General features: G+C 45.0%; 1 protein-coding gene across 4 annotated transcripts; it reads right to left on the bottom strand.

The window, feature by feature from the left end:
* Positions 1–650: 650 nt before the first annotated feature.
* On the bottom strand, positions 651–16,009 carry NUP54 (nucleoporin 54). 4 transcript variants are annotated; one of them, XM_040586147.1, is made up of 13 exons: positions 15,872–16,009; positions 13,387–13,548; positions 10,979–11,062; positions 10,715–10,849; positions 9,903–10,132; positions 6,931–7,118; positions 5,854–6,050; positions 4,078–4,132; positions 3,389–3,482; positions 2,787–2,894; positions 2,280–2,399; positions 1,824–1,934; positions 651–1,487 (listed from the first exon to the last, which is right to left on the bottom strand). In XM_040586147.1, exons 1-13 carry the CDS (start codon positions 15,921–15,923, stop codon positions 1,359–1,361), a joined length of 1,665 nt encoding a protein of 554 aa, XP_040442081.1. In that variant the 5' UTR covers positions 15,924–16,009; the 3' UTR covers positions 651–1,358. The 4 variants fall into 4 exon arrangements, with proteins under 4 accessions (XP_040442081.1, XP_040442089.1, XP_040442097.1 ...); XM_040586155.1 differs by having other exon boundaries at positions 10,988–11,062; XM_040586163.1 differs by lacking the exon at positions 13,387–13,548 and having other exon boundaries at positions 15,872–16,007.
* Between the last annotated feature and the right edge of the window lie 359 nt (positions 16,010–16,368).

The raw sequence follows: 16,368 nt of genomic DNA, 5'->3' as shown, positions 1-16,368 counted from the left end.
CTTCAATTGATTTGTCAGAAGAGCCCCTCTGCTAGAGCCTGTATCGCACATTTGAGATACCTTATTACTTGGCACTACGCTTCCAAAAATTAATCCTTTTCCCCCTTTATGAGAGTTCCACATACGCTTTTTTTCAACTGTAATGGAGGAATCATGCTTCCAGAACTACTCTCTCAAATGCACAATACAGGCTCCAGCATGCTGCGGTTGCATTTCTATTTTTCTATCTTCCAAATTTTATGATCAGAAATATTTTTATTTTTTTTTGTGGCTAATGAACAAAATGATTCTGCCGCTATTGTGTTTGAGTTGTTTCTGCTGTACAACCTCCTACTGCAGCAAATTTTTCTTCCAGTTATTTTCAGTGACCTTTGTAATGAGGAAAAAAGGCAACTTGGGGTGGGGAAATGTTTCTCCACATAGCACCTACCAGCTCTGCAGTACTTGGTACCAGGTAGGATCAAAGGGACATGACCTTGTGTTTTAGTTTGGGGACCGAGGCTGCCACGCGGCTCTGGGGCATTGGTTGTCATAGCCCATTCCCTGCCTGCAGTGCCTGGAGGAGAGTGAAGTGCAGACCCTGGAGTTGTTAGCAGCTTCACTGCTTTGCTGATATAACTGAGAAAGAAAGAGCCAACACCATGCACAAGTTATTACAAAGTCAGACTGAATTTATTACTTTCCAGCAATTAAAAAAAGGCAGAAGACAATAGTCTAGACATTCTGTTGTTACTTATAAGGGGCAGCAAAGCTTTGGATAATTCACATACATAAAGTGGTAAAAACCTTTAGATCCTTGCAGTCCAAAGGAAGGACAGAAACTGGAAACAGAAACTTCCCAGCAGCTTGCGCCAGTAAACCACTGATGTTGCAAAGACTGACATAGTTACAGCAACATACATATCTGCAACAATTTAAGTTAGCTGTTTACATAATAATGTTGCTTGATTGTTTTGACAAAAACATGGAAGCAGGCTAAGCTTTCCACAAACCAAGTCACAAGTGGAACAGTTCCCTCGGCACTGCATTTCTAGGACAATGCTGTCGTAAAAAAAGGAAGGGAAAAAAAAGAAAAAAATGTACAATAGTACATATAGTTTTATAGTAAACCAGTATCTGAACAGATTCAGTTTTCCTTCTTTTATTAAAGCATATACAGCTTTATAAAATATAATATAAACCTTCCAAAGGTCAAGTTCAAAAGCTTAGAAGAGGCTTTGCTAATTCTAAAGGTAACAGCCAAAATACCATTGCTCCTAGAAGATACGTGTTTTATTTTACCTCAACAGTTTTAGCCTTGGAAGGTGAACCATGAACTCAAGTGACATGTTCTGTGTAAGCCCAGAGCATTCACCACGTCAACTGAAGACTCCTCCTCTGATGGGAATGCTCTCATTCAGCCCATGTTCTATAAGTTTGATGTCCTCCAAGTCATCTTTTATAATGCTAATTAGGTGACTCAGACCTTCTTGCTGCTGCTTCAGATGCTGTAGATAGATAGTTTAAAAACTGGCATGAGCATAGGTCAACTTGACAGATTTTAAGTAACATCTCTTACAAGTGCCATGGCTGGTGGCCTTGGCACATTGAAAAGCCAGGCATACTGTCTTTGGAAGACGGAAAACCAGCATTTTCTGCACTTGTAGCCTAAACTGCATAGAGTGGTTTTGTACAACACTGAGGCACGGTCACTGAGAACAATAAAAACTACTTCGGCATCAATTACAAAAACATGACATTCTACATACATCTCCCAGCAAGCATAGCTGGCTTTAATTTTGAAGTTCAAAGAGTATCCCAGGATTCTACCCAGTAATACTTACTTGCTTGATTTCCCTTAAGAGGTCTGCATCTATGTAATAGCGCTCTTCCGCCCGCACCGCTCCAAAGTGGTTTTGCATCCTGATTTGGGACATGAGCTCATTCAGTCTGCCCTGGGAAGAGAAACAGGCTTAAATCAAATGTAACTCATTTACATCTGTCGGAGCTCCAGCATGTAACACTCCTCAAGTCACCAGGGCAGGAAGCACTGCCATTCTTTCCATTTTTTTATTTTTTTTCAATGACATGCAAAGGGCAAGAAACTCCAATACTTCGAAGAACTCAAAAATATTTAAATACCTATCAGTCATGCAGCAAACAGCATGATGCTACAGCCTAGTAACACTGCTGGACTTCTGAAAGCTTTTCACAATAAATACATATGCACAGTTTAGAAAACTTACATTCTTTTGCGAGGAAGAAACAGAGTTGTTGGCAAAGTTCTATTAACAACTCACCTTGAACTGTGTAGGTGCATTAAGTTCACACTGAATTGTATCTAACTGTACACGAAGCTGCTCTTCATCTGCCTGAATGGCATAACCGCTCTTCCTTTGGATCTCCTGCTTTATCAACACCTACAAAAGAAGCCTTTGAGGTTCGTTAGAGAAGACTTTGCCCATCTCTTTCCTCACTAGCCCATCCATATGTCTTTTTGCCCTTCCTCCAGCATGTCTCTCATCAGATTTGTTCTGTCATTTAGTCTGCTGCTCCAAGACCTTAAGGCACTCCCATGGCTTCCGAGTAAGTGAGAGAGAAGGTTGCCAAAATGGTAGGACATGCTGCACACCTGAAGCTTTCTCTGCCAGCTCTGCCTGTTACTAATACCATTTAAATAAACTCCTAATTTAATTTTCAACACTGGCCACACAAGATTACATGGGTCATCCTAACCCCTCCTCCTCAGTTTGTCTTCTGGCACAAGGCTGTGCATCAGAACGAGTTATTTACACTATCCATGTTACCTGTAATGTTCTGTGAGAAAGCGCCATCAGTTTCCTTTTGTACTGTGCAATTTTTGCCATAGTTGTCGTTTGGTTCTTCTGTAGCTCGCTGATATCTTCTGATATGATCTGCAGAGGAGATGGAGTCAGTTGGAAGTCGCAAGAGTTTCTGATAACAGAAAACATTAGTCCCCATGGTTTCAAAACAACACTCGGTCCAGCAACTTAGCATCCTCACCAAAGATGCTTTCAGAAAGCTTTTTGCTAGACCTCTACTGTTCTGGTTTCTATTTATTTTTACATGCAACTGGGATTTTCAGAAGGCATCAGAAAACTGGGTGCCCAAATTAGCATCCATGCCACTGCGACTTAATTCAGCTGGTTTGACTTGGCCTGTAACAACACAACAAGCTTGAACCCGAAAAAAAACAAAGCTAAACCACACTGCTCAGTTTCTCCTCAAATGATATAATTACGGAATATGTTAAGAAATAGTGATAAGGAGTCACAGGCCCATGCACATGGTTCCAGTTTTCAACACACAGGAGGCAAGGGGGGAGGCTCATTTAATAGCACATCCATCATCAACAGCAAGCAGTCACGACAGAGATGAGAAACCTTACATCTAATCGAGTTTGATGCTGTTTGGTCATCTGATCTTGGACCTTCAATCTTCTTAACAGTTCCTTGAAACCCACCATTGGCACAGGAATAAGCCTACAAGAATACAAATATTTCTTACAACGCATTTTTATATTAGACAGGTGGTAGGGATTAATAATTATGAATATTATTTTATATAAAGTTACGGATAATCTTGGCCTATTATAAATTAAGGTAACACATAAACATATCTTGTTTTTCTAAGCTCTAGAGTCCTCGCTATTCCTAACAACCTGGGGTTTTTTGTTTGTTTGTTTGTTTTTCACAAAAAGAAAAAATCAGCCTAAGTGATCTGTAGCCACTGGAGGGTACAAGGGTAAATTGCTTCCACTTGCAGGAATAAAGAGAAACAACCATAACAGCTGCAAAAATTAAGTCACAAAAGCTGGTCCCCATGATGGAGTACACCACAACTCCAAGTAATGCAAGAAAGTAAAGCTCTTGATCCTGACAACCCTTAGGTGCCTAAATGAGTAAAGGGATTAGACAGGCATTCCTAGTAATCCTCACTGCTTCAAATGAGATCAGCACTTGACAAAGTTATTCTCTAATAAGTTTCTTACAAGTTACCTGAAGGGTATTACACAATATTGTATATTTCTCCCCTTTCCAGTTCTTTCTGTAATACTTGGGACACTGTTAGACTTACTTGTCAGGATCAGGATTATCGACTTTAGCTTGTTCCCATATAATAGGATCAACACCTTAAAAAAAGAACAACAAAACAGTGAGTTTCTAGTATGCCTAGATCTGAATCAAGATCACATCTCACAACTGTTAAGCAGGAAAAATACTAGGAAATACACAGAACTTATGAACTATGCTAACCTGAATGACTGTTATTCAAATTAAGGTTAATTAAACACAGGTAGTTCTTAAAAGTCTTGTTCCTGGACTACGGCACAGTAAGTTCAGTCCAAAAGGCTGTCAAGCACTTCTGCTGGTTTGGATGCATGGGAAAGGAACAACCCACTGGTGATCAAATTTGACAATCCATTCTTCAAGGCGAAGAATTCCTACTGTTTCCACTGTCTGCTACACTCATGTCATCTCTCCTCTTCAAGTTGCTTATTGTATAAAAAAACCCCTTAAAAAGTCAATAATTAAGTGATCAAAGTACCAAACCAAAGTTGGTACAAAAGTCAGCAAAATAATCCCAGTAGACATTATTATCCTGCCTAACAAGATTTGTCTAAGGATTTAATCTGTTGACAGAACAGTTGCTTGTTTTGCTGTCAACTGCTTCATCAGGTAATGACATAAAATTAAAGCAGTCTAATTGTACACGTACATCAGCTTCATGCAAGTTATTATACTCTCCAAACCTTACTGCAAATCTTAAATGCACATACCTACGTCTGCGAGGAAAGAATGGGAAGCAATCGACTTTCTGACCAGAGACACACATGTCAAAAAGAAAAAAGTGCTGGTAATTTGACATTTCAGGCCAGCTTAAAAAGGAGACCAGGACAGTTAGCTACCATAACATTCTTCGCTGCCCAACAACTCCAGGTCATTCCTCATAACAGCTATTGTCTTCATACCAAAACTCATCTCGGGGTGTGACTGCTGCTCTAGTGCTCAGCGCTGACACCTCTTTTTGCACACCTGACCGCTAGATTAGCCAGCCTGCAAGCTCAGTTGCCTTCTCAGTCATGGACTAACAAGCTGCACCCAACCATCGTCACACAGGCCTTGCAATACACCTCCAGTACTAGAGCAAGCCAACTTGCTTGTGCACAGAGCAACTACTTCTCCCCAGTGCTGCGGCGGCTGGAAAACACCGCTGCTTGCCTCTGACTTTTCTGCAACAGCAGGCTGAGTTCTTTTTGCAATCCAGATACTGTAACTTCTGCTGTGTCTTTAAATGGTCTTCTTCAATGTGCTACATACTGTCTGCTGGAAACCACAGGCTGCTTTCCCTGACCCACTGCAGGATGTTCACTGCAAGTACTACGTGGGATACTGTACGGACACAGAGAGTAAGCTACCATTATCCTACGAAATGGAATGAACAGCACTTAACTACTCTGAAACAAAGCTGTATACGTACTGCCTGCGGCCACATAGGCTAAGCGACCCCTCTGAAAACTAGGAAGTGAATATAGGACATGATTATTCTGGTATTTCACTTTTTTTTTTAAATTGGGCCAGTTGAAGTGATTGATGATGGCCAAATTATATAGTTTAGTGTTGTGTGTCATATTACTGATAAATCATAACTGTCTTGGTAGACTACCCTGCACTTCAGTGGGAAAGCCAGCTGTAATTAAATCACTACGTCAGCCTATCAGAGTGCCTTGGGAACTCTTGTAGTTTTAAAAGGTGTCTTCCAGTGGGCTGACACCCACTTTTTTCCCCCTGCCACCCAAAAAAGCCCCAGCAAAGGCCCAACTGTGCCCCTGCGCAGCCCCAGCCCACGTACCAGCAGGAGGGTTCTGCAGGAGCTGTTTGACCTGTGCCGGGGAAAGCTCTGTCCTGGCCATGGAGAGGCTGACCCCCAGCTGCTGCAGGGACGATTTGATGTTGGCTTGTTCAAAGTGGGTGTAGAGGGTCGTTGCAGGAACTCTCCTCGAAGTGCCGTTGGGCGAGCGCTCCACAACGTAAATGATCACTTCTGTCCTGAGCAAGACAAGATGCTTATTGTCAGAAAAAGGTCAGCAAGGGTATAGAAACTAAACACAATAAAGAACAACCTTAAATCAAAGTCATTGCCTGTCCCAACTGACTGTTCAGTTCCTTTAGCTAACAGAGTTGTAAGTACCAGCAAAGGCAGGGTTTAACACAACAAGGCAGAAAGGGAAAAGCTGTAAACAGCCTACAAAACGACGTTCTCCACACCTCACCCCCAGTTTTAACAACCATATTATATGGTGATACTAGTACCACATTAAGAATAACCTAAAACCTTGGGCTTTAAAACAGAATGAAAAAACTGCGGGAAAGAAAGAAGCAGAATGTCAGCGTGCTGAAGTACTTCAGGCAGACTAGCCTGAGGCCCCCAGAAAAGTCAAAGCAGACAGCACACTGACATAACACACCGAGAACGAGCCAGCTCAACTAGCCTTGGGAGAGCCTTCCCACCGAAACAAACGTCTGATACGGAACACTGCAAAGACACTGTTACTGTACACCCCAGCGCTCTTCCACTTTATGCATGACCAAGTGAGGAATACCTCATTGCTCCGAAAATATGAAGTATGTATCCCACCCTCATGGCTAATTTCCTCATCTCCAATTTTTGCAGCTAAGCAGGGTCTGGAGAAGCCCATTTCCTGACCTGAGCTGAGGTCCTCAGCTGTGCACTCCACCAAAAGCAAGTAATATACACAGGAAAGATACGGGACTTAACGCCTTAAGAAAAAGCAACAGGAAGGAACAAGACACGAAATCAAACTCGGGAGGAACAGATCTAAAATCAAGAAGAAAGGGAGACAAGAGTAGAGCAAGCGCCAACATGCAATACCAGATAGAAAGGCAAAACCGCATAAAGGTCACATACTGGTCATCCGGCATCGTTTTAACACCTTCTACGTTGACAGTGAGGGTCTGGTTTCCTCCCAGAATTTTGTGTAGGGATTCTACAAGCTGCTGCTGCTGGCTTCGAATATCTATTTCTTTTCTGTTAAAGACCAAGACCACGAGGCCATCTTCATCTTTGTTGTTGGGCATTAAACTGTAACCCACAGCCTGCAAATGAACAAACAAAAACCGGGGATCTATTACTTAGCAAAAGCATATCTATGTGGCCTGAAGGGGAGGGGCTAATCCCCTCCATTTTTAGAGCAACGGGTTCAACATTAAGTTACAACATAGTCAGAGATGCAGACACATAAAATCAGTCCCCCTTTAAAAATATTCTCTCAAAAGGCCACCAGTACAGTAGCTTTTGAAACAGTTCAGACTTTTACAAAAGGTTCGTTAAGTATCCATTCCCCATCTCAAACCAAGGAAAGCTATGGACCGGGAGATGCTGACTCAGTAGGGGATTTATGCTGCTTCGGAGCTGATATCCATCGGGAACACTGTACAAAGTCACACTGTTCCTAAGTTGCAAAAGGAACCAGAGGACCAGACATAAATACAGAAAAATTACCAGAGTTCCAGAAGAGTTTTACAACATTATTTCCAGGTGTCTGAATGAAAAGTTACCGACAGAACCTAACTGAAAGATAAGCCAACCATAAATCTTTATGGTTTTCTTAGCATTTTCCTACTGTAGATCTGGACAGTTTTCTTGGAAGTACAAGTCAAAACATGGGACATGGAGTATTTCTACTAGCTCAGACATGCATCAGGTGAGGTTCTCACACAAGAATTCAGGACAGCCAATTTCCCTCGTGTTAGGAAGGGTCACGGATTTTCTTGTACGATTGCTTAGCGAGGGTCACGGATTTTCTTGTACGATTGCTTATAAAGTTTAATGTTATCTTTATCCTTGCTGTGATAAAGCTATAGTAAGTTCAAGATGTTTAATTCAACATCATGATCTAATACAGGAACGAACCCTGCCAGCTCCGGTGTAAACTCCATGTGACTTGTAAGAAAGATCTAAACGGTTAACTCATTATAAGCAAAAGCAGAGCGGCTGTTTTCATCTCATCTTGCCTATGAACTGTCAGTCGACGTATCCCTGGTGAAACGGCTGGCCAGCAGGTGCTTTTTAAGGCATGTGGGTGGGTGGGTGACTTGTACCTTTTCCCTTGTGTAAGTTCAGCTGAAGAAAGAAACGGGCTGGGGATGTGCCCAAGAGCCTGGTCTTTGTCAGCAGAGAGTAATTCCCTGCCGTGGTGAGCCTCGCAGAATCGGCCTCCTTCCGTTGGGCCGTCCTGCCAGGGAGCACAACGGTGACAGCTGAGGAAGAATCTGGGTTTAAGCACACGCCTTTCATCGTTGTGAAAGGCCCATACTGTGGGGAAACACCGGCCAGCACACGGAAGACTAAATCTCATTATGTGCAAACTGGTACTAAGACCACACATACGTGACTGCTCTGCTATTTGTTTAAAAAAATAAATATCTATCTTTCACATTTTATACAATTAAGCATTTTCAAACCGTAACAGATTTTTTTACTTTGTTGTGGTCCTTCAAATGACTGCCTGCATCACAGACCTCAGAGGCACACTCTTCTTAGTCAAGAGCTGCATGCTTCTCGTTTGTTCTAGAGCTGGAGCTGCATACAAGTGGATTCCTTGAACCCCTGTGACACCCTTCGAGTAATGCTTCACTCTTATCAGGTATCTGATGCTTACAGAGGCGATAAACCCAACTAGCACATGACGCTTCGCTCTGATACCTGTGCTACCAACTTTCTTAGGCATATGCCATTGCCAGCACACATGGAACTTTTCAGTCCTTCACTTAAGGTACGGGAATTCATAATGGTATTAGTAATGCTCAAGCCATAGGGCCAAAAGTAAACCTAGTATGTGGCACTGTGTAACTTGAAAGAAAAACTGAAACTCTTTAAAATAACTAATTTTGCATCACACAACTTATACTTCGCAATTTTTCAAAGCCCAGAAAACTCTAAAGCCCTTTCAGGCAACAACTTAGAAGCAAGTAAGCCTGCAGGTGCTTTATCAATTAAATATTCAAGGTAACACCTAAAAAAGGTAATACAACAGAAGCCAAACATTTGTTATGCAGGCACTCGTTTTCTGCAAATATTTTATAGAAGTGTCATGATACACACAATCAAAACTAGTCTTACTTAAATATTAACCTACATTCAGGTTAGAAAGCTTGCACTTCAAAGAATCAGCTCGGGAAAGGAGGGTATTGCCGTGCCTAACCCAAATCCACTGACAAGTCTGAAGCTTAGCAAGAAAGTCAGCGGGCAAGAGATCTGCAGTGCCTGAAGACCTGCATATTCTTTGTTGACATGAGAAGCAAGATCTGGAACTGCTGATGATATCAGACAAGGAACAGAGTCAGCCTTAGCACTGGCAAGGATAAAGGCAGAAGAAATCCAAAGGCTGGTGTATTTAAACCGGCATGCATGGGCCAGGTTCACGGAGGGTTTTTCTAATGTAGACAAAGCAACAAAGACAGTCCCTGAAGTTCTTACCCACATGTTAAGAGTTTCTTTCAGATGTGAAGGGTACTTGAAACAGTTTTTGTAATATTGTAACCTAAACAAATGCACATGAAAATTCATTTCCAGAGATCTGGCTCAAACTAGACACACACACACTAATCTGAATGCTGTCATAGAAGAACATTAGTTTCAGAATCCACATACGTACTCGTTATCTAGTACCTCAACACCACCCGGATTTCCAGCATCTATAAACCTTCAAACCTTTTAATGAGCACGTAACAGAATCGTGTACATTACCTGGAAAAATACCGTTGCAGAATACTCTTAACAGTAACAAAATCTGATGTGAACACTCATAAGACAGCAGACACTCAGCAAGCAGAGTAACTGCTTCAGAGCTGTTTGTGGGCAGATGAACAATTCCATACCTTAAACCGGCAAAAGGGGTTTTCCTGCGTGAACTCCACCGGAGCAATGTTATTGTTGAAGTACCCTTTGCCTGTTCCCCAAAAGGCCTGAAGCTGGTTCCATTTTGCCAAAATAGCATCTCTCTCATCTCCCAAGAGTGTTGGAGCCGAGAGGGCGCTGGCTGTATTGATGAGCTGGTTTGACTGGGCAGGTGTCTGAGCAGGCTGGCTGAACAAGCCGCCTCCTAATGCTGTGTTGGACGAAGAAAAACAAATTAACTCCTTTACCCATGACAGACTTGCTTGCTAACACGGACCATCTGCCTATCATTGGCATCACTTCACATTTTGAGAAGAAAACAAATGCACAGAATAAATAAATAAATAAATCCAAACCAGATAACCTTTTTAAAGTGTCTTTTTACACCCAATCTTCATCGGCAACAGAAGTTCCCGAATGCTGAGTTAGAAGATAAATGGTCATTATCCAACTCACTTAAACTCGACACTGTTTTCCTCCCCTTTCTAGTAATGCCATGACTGCCAACATCAATGCTATAACTACTCTTCCCACCACTGCCAAACCAAAGGGGTAAATGTTGTCAGAAACTCACGGGTGAAGCTCAGAAACTTGCTCGAGCTCTAGTTTAAGAAAAAGATGAGGGCTGCAAATTGAGGCATTTCAAAAGCCACATTTCTGAGAAGGTTCCATCAATCCAGAGGTTAACTGTAACAGCCCCCTTTTATAATACATTTCCGTCTCACTACGTATGTGCCTGTTGCATTCATGTTTTTGTTGCTAAGGGAGTAAGTCAACAGAAGGCCATACTTACTGGTCTGCTGCTGCTGGGTACCGAAGCTTCCAAAGCCTAGCCCAGTTCCCAAACCACTACCCAAGCCAGTTCCAGTTCCTGTGCCAAAACTAGTACCAAATCCAAAGCCTTTGTTCTGGGTAGCACCAAAGAGTCCTGGGGAAATAAGCAAATAATTATTGAGAAAAAGAGAACAGTACCTGTGCAATCCAAAACATTACTGTGAAGGGCTGATGCCCCAAGGTTCATTCTAAAGCAAACACTTTCAGGCTTGTACTCTCTTACCGCTGGTACCTGTATTGGTGGGAGCCGAAAAACTAAACGTTGGTCCCGCAGTGGTGGCAGTTGTCCCGAATCCTCCAAACGCACCTAACAAACAAAGTTTGCAAGTCAGGCAGGCAGCACGCTGTGAGTGGCAGCTGTGCATAACACAACGATAAACTGCACGCTTCAAGGGGTGTTATGAGAAGAGATGTTGACGGATGGATGTATTATGTTACAAGCATGTAGTTCACATTGATCATGGGTGTCGAGTTCACTGTCCAAGGAAATGGGGGAGGAAACGTGAATCAGAAAGCAAATACATCTCTGGTGTGTCAGGAAAGCAAAGAGAAAAGCAGCAGTTAAGTCCTGTTCCTTTACCAGCAGGATGTGCTTTCCTTAGTGACAGACACAACTAATAATATTATTTCTTAGATTAATTCTTGGGAATACTTCTAGGCCATGTTGTTGCTAAGTGTTTAATGAACGATCTGATGTTTTGTGAGCTTTTTAAACATTCCTAACCTCTTCAGAACAAAACCAGAAACAAATCAAGTAAAGCCTGAGGCCAGGGTGCGGACAATTGCTGCGTTTGCGCGGGAATGCTGTCACAGCAACCATTTCTTTCTACACACAGGTAAAATTCTACAAGTTTTTTGGGGTTTTTTTTTTTAAGCCTAGCTCCTTATCATCCTTCCCATTACATCTCATATTGAGGTTCAACCACTATCAGAGGAAGACAGATGCAAAAGCAATCAGCCTTCCAAAGGTTTTCAGGACAACTAGTCACTGGCTAGCTGGAGAAGACCTAAGTGAGGGCCTGCACTCCACGGTATCAGAGAAAGCCCCAAGAGATCCCTGTTCCCATTTGCCCCCTTAGAAGAGACACCCGACTCAGGGTGGCTGTGCCAAGACAAGTACTGCTGGCCCCAACACCAAGCTGTCAGGTGCTGGATGCCACCACCCCATCTTTTTGCTATGGTGGTGACAACGGGCCATTGGCCCAAGGTGCAGCCTGGGGACTTCTGATTAGCCCTGGAAAACCAAGCTGTCTGTGTTTCAAGCCATTTTTACACTGTATTCAAGTGAAGAAAGACAGTCTGATACATAGGATTTGTCAAAAAGATGCTGCCACTGCTAACACGCCCCCACCCCCCAAAATGTCTCTTTAGACCTACTACACTTACCATCCTCTTGTGTCCATACAAAATAAAAAGGTTAAACCACAGCTGACATGCAATCACATTTTATTTTCATTCAGCAAACATCTTAATGCAAGGGGATAGAAGAAGTTGTTCCCTGTAACGTTCAAGTTTTGGTCCTACCAGCAAGTGAGAAACCCTAGGGGAGTACCATCAGATGACACACTTTTTAGGCAGCTTGGTACTCACAGCAAATTTAGTCTTCAAAAAGGATCTGAGAGTGCAAATTGCTGAACAAAATCAAGCATGCAAATTCTCTTATGGAGTAGTTCCAATTCAGCTAAAGAAATACAGCCCAGTAGTGTTCATACCAAATAAAACCAGAATCAGGTCCCTCAAGTGCACAGAACAGGGAAGAGTACGCCAACACAGGGAGCGATGACACTGTGGAATGAATAGAATTCCTATACGAGCAGCGGCAAAAGACCCCAACTGGCTAATTCTACATGAGCAACAGCATTAGAAATCCATGCAGTTCTGCATTTTTATACGAAATGGAAAAGATTTAACTCGAATTGTATCAGCTGATGGCTCAGAACTGATGGATCCACATGGGGCCATGAACTTAAGGCAATACCCAGCGCAGACATCGTGCCCAACAGCCTCCCAGAAGCGCAGAGAGTCTCTTAGCGAGCACTGGGACACGTGCTATCTCAGGGTGCCGCACAGCGTTTAGGAAACTGAGATCACAGTGAGGGCTGCTCATTTCGTGCTGATCGTATAAAATTTGTTTCTCCACAGAAACTGTTGAGGTGTAGTGCATTCATGACAGCCAACAGAAGGCCAATGAGGAGACACAGGGGAAGATGAAAAACGTGACTGCAGTAGTCCAAGAATCTCATGTCGGAAAATGTGGCGTTAGGGGCCAGCTCGGCAATTGTGCGTCATTAGCTGGATCCAAACAGAGAATCGATGTTGCCGTTTGCTGGGTAATCAAGGCTCAATTTTAGACTGGGTCAGGCTGGTAGGTTACCGCAATTCATTTCCATTTCAGAGACTGAGTATTTGGTACATGGTTATTTTTCATTAATAGCTATTTCTGGAGAATTTAGTAGGCAAAACCCCCTACAAGCCTATGGCTCTCAAACCCATTCCACCTTCAGAGCTTTCACCTCCAGTCTTCACTGGATACGAAGGTTAGTACTAAACACAGATTAGCAGTTCAGAATGTAATTCTTGGACCCCTGCTATTAACATTTATTACAGAACAAGTATTTATGCATTATCTACCTGCACTTGCCAGACTGTTACCAAAATTGAATGGTGGAGTTGAGGTAGTGGAAACACCGAAATTCCCAATATTAAAATTCACTGCAGGATTAGCAGTTAATCCGAAACCCCCAAAATTAAACCCACTGGCAGTGGAGTTTGTAGTTTCAAGCCCACCAAATCCTGACAAGCGGGAAGCAGAAAAAGAGCAAGGTAACATTAGTTCTGAGTAAAAGGCAGGTTCAGGAAAGAAAAGTGAACATATTTTTCCATTACCACGGACAAGACAAATACAGTTAAAAGCAAGAGTAAGATATTAACTGGCATTAAACATTATTTATTGAACACAAGGAGAACAGTCAAAAGCTTTCTGTTTAACCCACTCTCCCTACATCACTGCTGTAAGCATGTTATTTTTCAGCTATACTGCATATGATACAGCTAATGTTTTTCCCGTTTTATTTCAAAGCTATACATGAAAATATCCAAGTGATTCAACATTCCCCTTAAGAGTGAGCTTGAACCCCCCAAGACTGCTCGATACAGCTGCATCTGTGCTAGCGTCACGGACAGTAGCATAATTATTTCATAAGCTATCAGGAAGGCAAGAATAACCTATCCTCATGCTAACAGCATACCCACATATGAACAGCAACAGCAGAATAATCACAAAATACAACTCCAGCAGCTGAGGCACGACACCTGTCAAATACTCCTATGTGGACTTATTCAAGTTGTATTTGCAAAAATCTGTCCACTCCAGTGCTTGCTGGTGACTTACCTGATGCATCCAGGTTTTTCAGCACTAAGAAAAATGCTAACACAGCAGCTCCCCGATTCCCTCTCCTGGAGTAGCTGTGAACAGGTTCACACCAGAGAGATGAGAAGTCCTGTGGTGTGATCCCAGAATTCCTTCTAACGAGCACAAAAGACCTTGTAACAGTGCACAAGCAGCGCAAGATTATCTTTAAGATGGGGCCAGAAAGTCTGCATCTACATCAGCCAAGTCAGAGCTGAAGATCACACAGTATAGCCCAGGCTAACTGCAGCAAAGGTGAGCCCTGTCAAAGAGCGTGTACTCTTAAGAGGCAACAAAGAATTATTTTACTAAGTGAGAGTAAGGAACACTCTGGCTTACATTTCACCTAGACTGCCTGTCTTGCAGCAAACAAGTAAGAAGGAAAAAGCCTTTCTTCCTTTACAAGTTAAACATGTTTACATTGCTCAAAACTTAACTTCCAAGACCACCTCATCCAAACAGGAACACTGCTGCGATCAGAAGTGATGACCCAAGTGACCTGGCAGCATTAACCATGCACCACTGTGCATCACCACATCACAAGCGCCCTAAGAGCAACACACACTTTTCTTTTGGCAGGACCAAGCCCTGGACACCTCACTGCCATGGACCAATCACCACTACAGAGGAGCTGATCATGCAGGAGAAAGAAAGCAAACAGAGAAATCCCAGCTGTTACAGTGGGGACAGTGTCCAACTGCAGAGAAGCGGGAGAAAACACCTGGGGAGCTCGCATCTCACCGGCTTCCCCGAGAGGTGAGAGGAGATGGCTGCACACCAGCATGGGTTTATGGAAGGCAGGTCCTGCCTGATGAACCCGATCTCCTTCTGTGACAAGATGATGAGGGAAAGGCTGTGCATGTTGTGTATGTGAACCTTAGTAAAGCCCCGACACTGTGTCCCACAGCGTTGCCCTGGAGAAACGGGCTGCTCATGGCTTGGATGGGTGTGCTCTGTGCTGGGTGAAGAGCTGCCTGGATGGCTGAGCCCAAGGAGTGATAGGGAACGGAGTTATGTCCCGCTGGTGACCGGTCACGGGTGGTGTTCCCCAGGGCTCAGGATCAGGGCCAGCGCTGACAACTCTATCAACAATCTGGATGAGTGGATCGAGTGCACCCTCACGTCAGTTTGCAGGCAACACCAAACCGGGGGGGAGTGTTGATGTGCTGGGGGGCAGGGGGCTCTGCTGAGGGCTCTGGCCAGGCCGGGCTGATGGGCCGAAGCCAGCTGTATGTGGTTCAACAGGGCTCCGTGCTGGGAGCGCTGCGCTCGCGGCACCGCAGCCCCACGCCGCGCTGCGGGCCGGGGGCCGGGGAGCTGCCCGGCGGGACGGGACCGGGGGGCGGCTGATGCCGGCTGGGCGTGAGCCAGCGGCGTGCCCGGGTGGCCGGCAGCGGCCTGGCTTGTGCCAGAGCCAGCGTGGCCAGCAGGGCCGGGGCAGGGACCGTGCCCTGTGCTCGGCACCGGGGGCTGCCCCTCGCACCCCGCGCTCGGCCCCTCGCTGCACGGGGGACACCGAGGGGCTGCAGCGTGCTCAGACTGCCGCTGCCAAAGCCCCGCCGAGCGCAGCCCCGAGCCCGGGGGGCCGGTCCCCACCGCCGCCGAGGAGCCGCGCCTCACGAGCGGGGCGGCGGGCAGCGAGCCCGGGCCGCGGCGGGTGGAAAAGGCGGCTCGTTCCCCCCCCGCCCGGGACCCCCCCCCGCTCACCGGTCGGATTGGTGGCCCCGGCGCCCGCCGTTGCCCCGAAGTTGAAGGCCATGAGCTGCTCGGTGGGGGCCGCGGCAGACGCGTGCAGCCCCGGCGGGTCCGGCCGGAAACAGACCGGGGCCGCTTCCGGGCGCTGCCGCCAACTACTTCCGGGTGGCGCGCGCGCAGTAACGCTCGGCCGCCACCGCAGCGGGCTGTACCACTGCGAGCTGGGGGGGGGGGGGGGGGGGGGGTGCGGGAGGGGCCGGCCAGCAGCGAGTGCCCCCCCGCGGGGGGACAGTTCAAAAAGGGCTGAGAGGCCTCAGCAGTTTTCTCTTGAGCCGGGAGAAGCGAGTGTCCTGCTTTGCCTTAGTAGGGGTGTAAGAAGGCTTGTGGGGGAAAAGTATTGTCAGAAATAGGAAGGAGGTACGGCAGCGGCTCGGTGAGGAAAAGCGTGAAGGGGCATGTTGGAGAAATACTGCCAGTGCTTCCGCAGGCCAAAAAGGCTTCAGGAGGCC

The sequence above is a fragment of the Falco naumanni genome, chromosome 1 (genome assembly GCF_017639655.2).
Source record: "Falco naumanni isolate bFalNau1 chromosome 1, bFalNau1.pat, whole genome shotgun sequence".
Taxonomy (NCBI): Eukaryota; Metazoa; Chordata; class Aves; order Falconiformes; family Falconidae; genus Falco; species Falco naumanni.
This window is presented reverse-complemented; position numbering and strand designations above follow the sequence as displayed.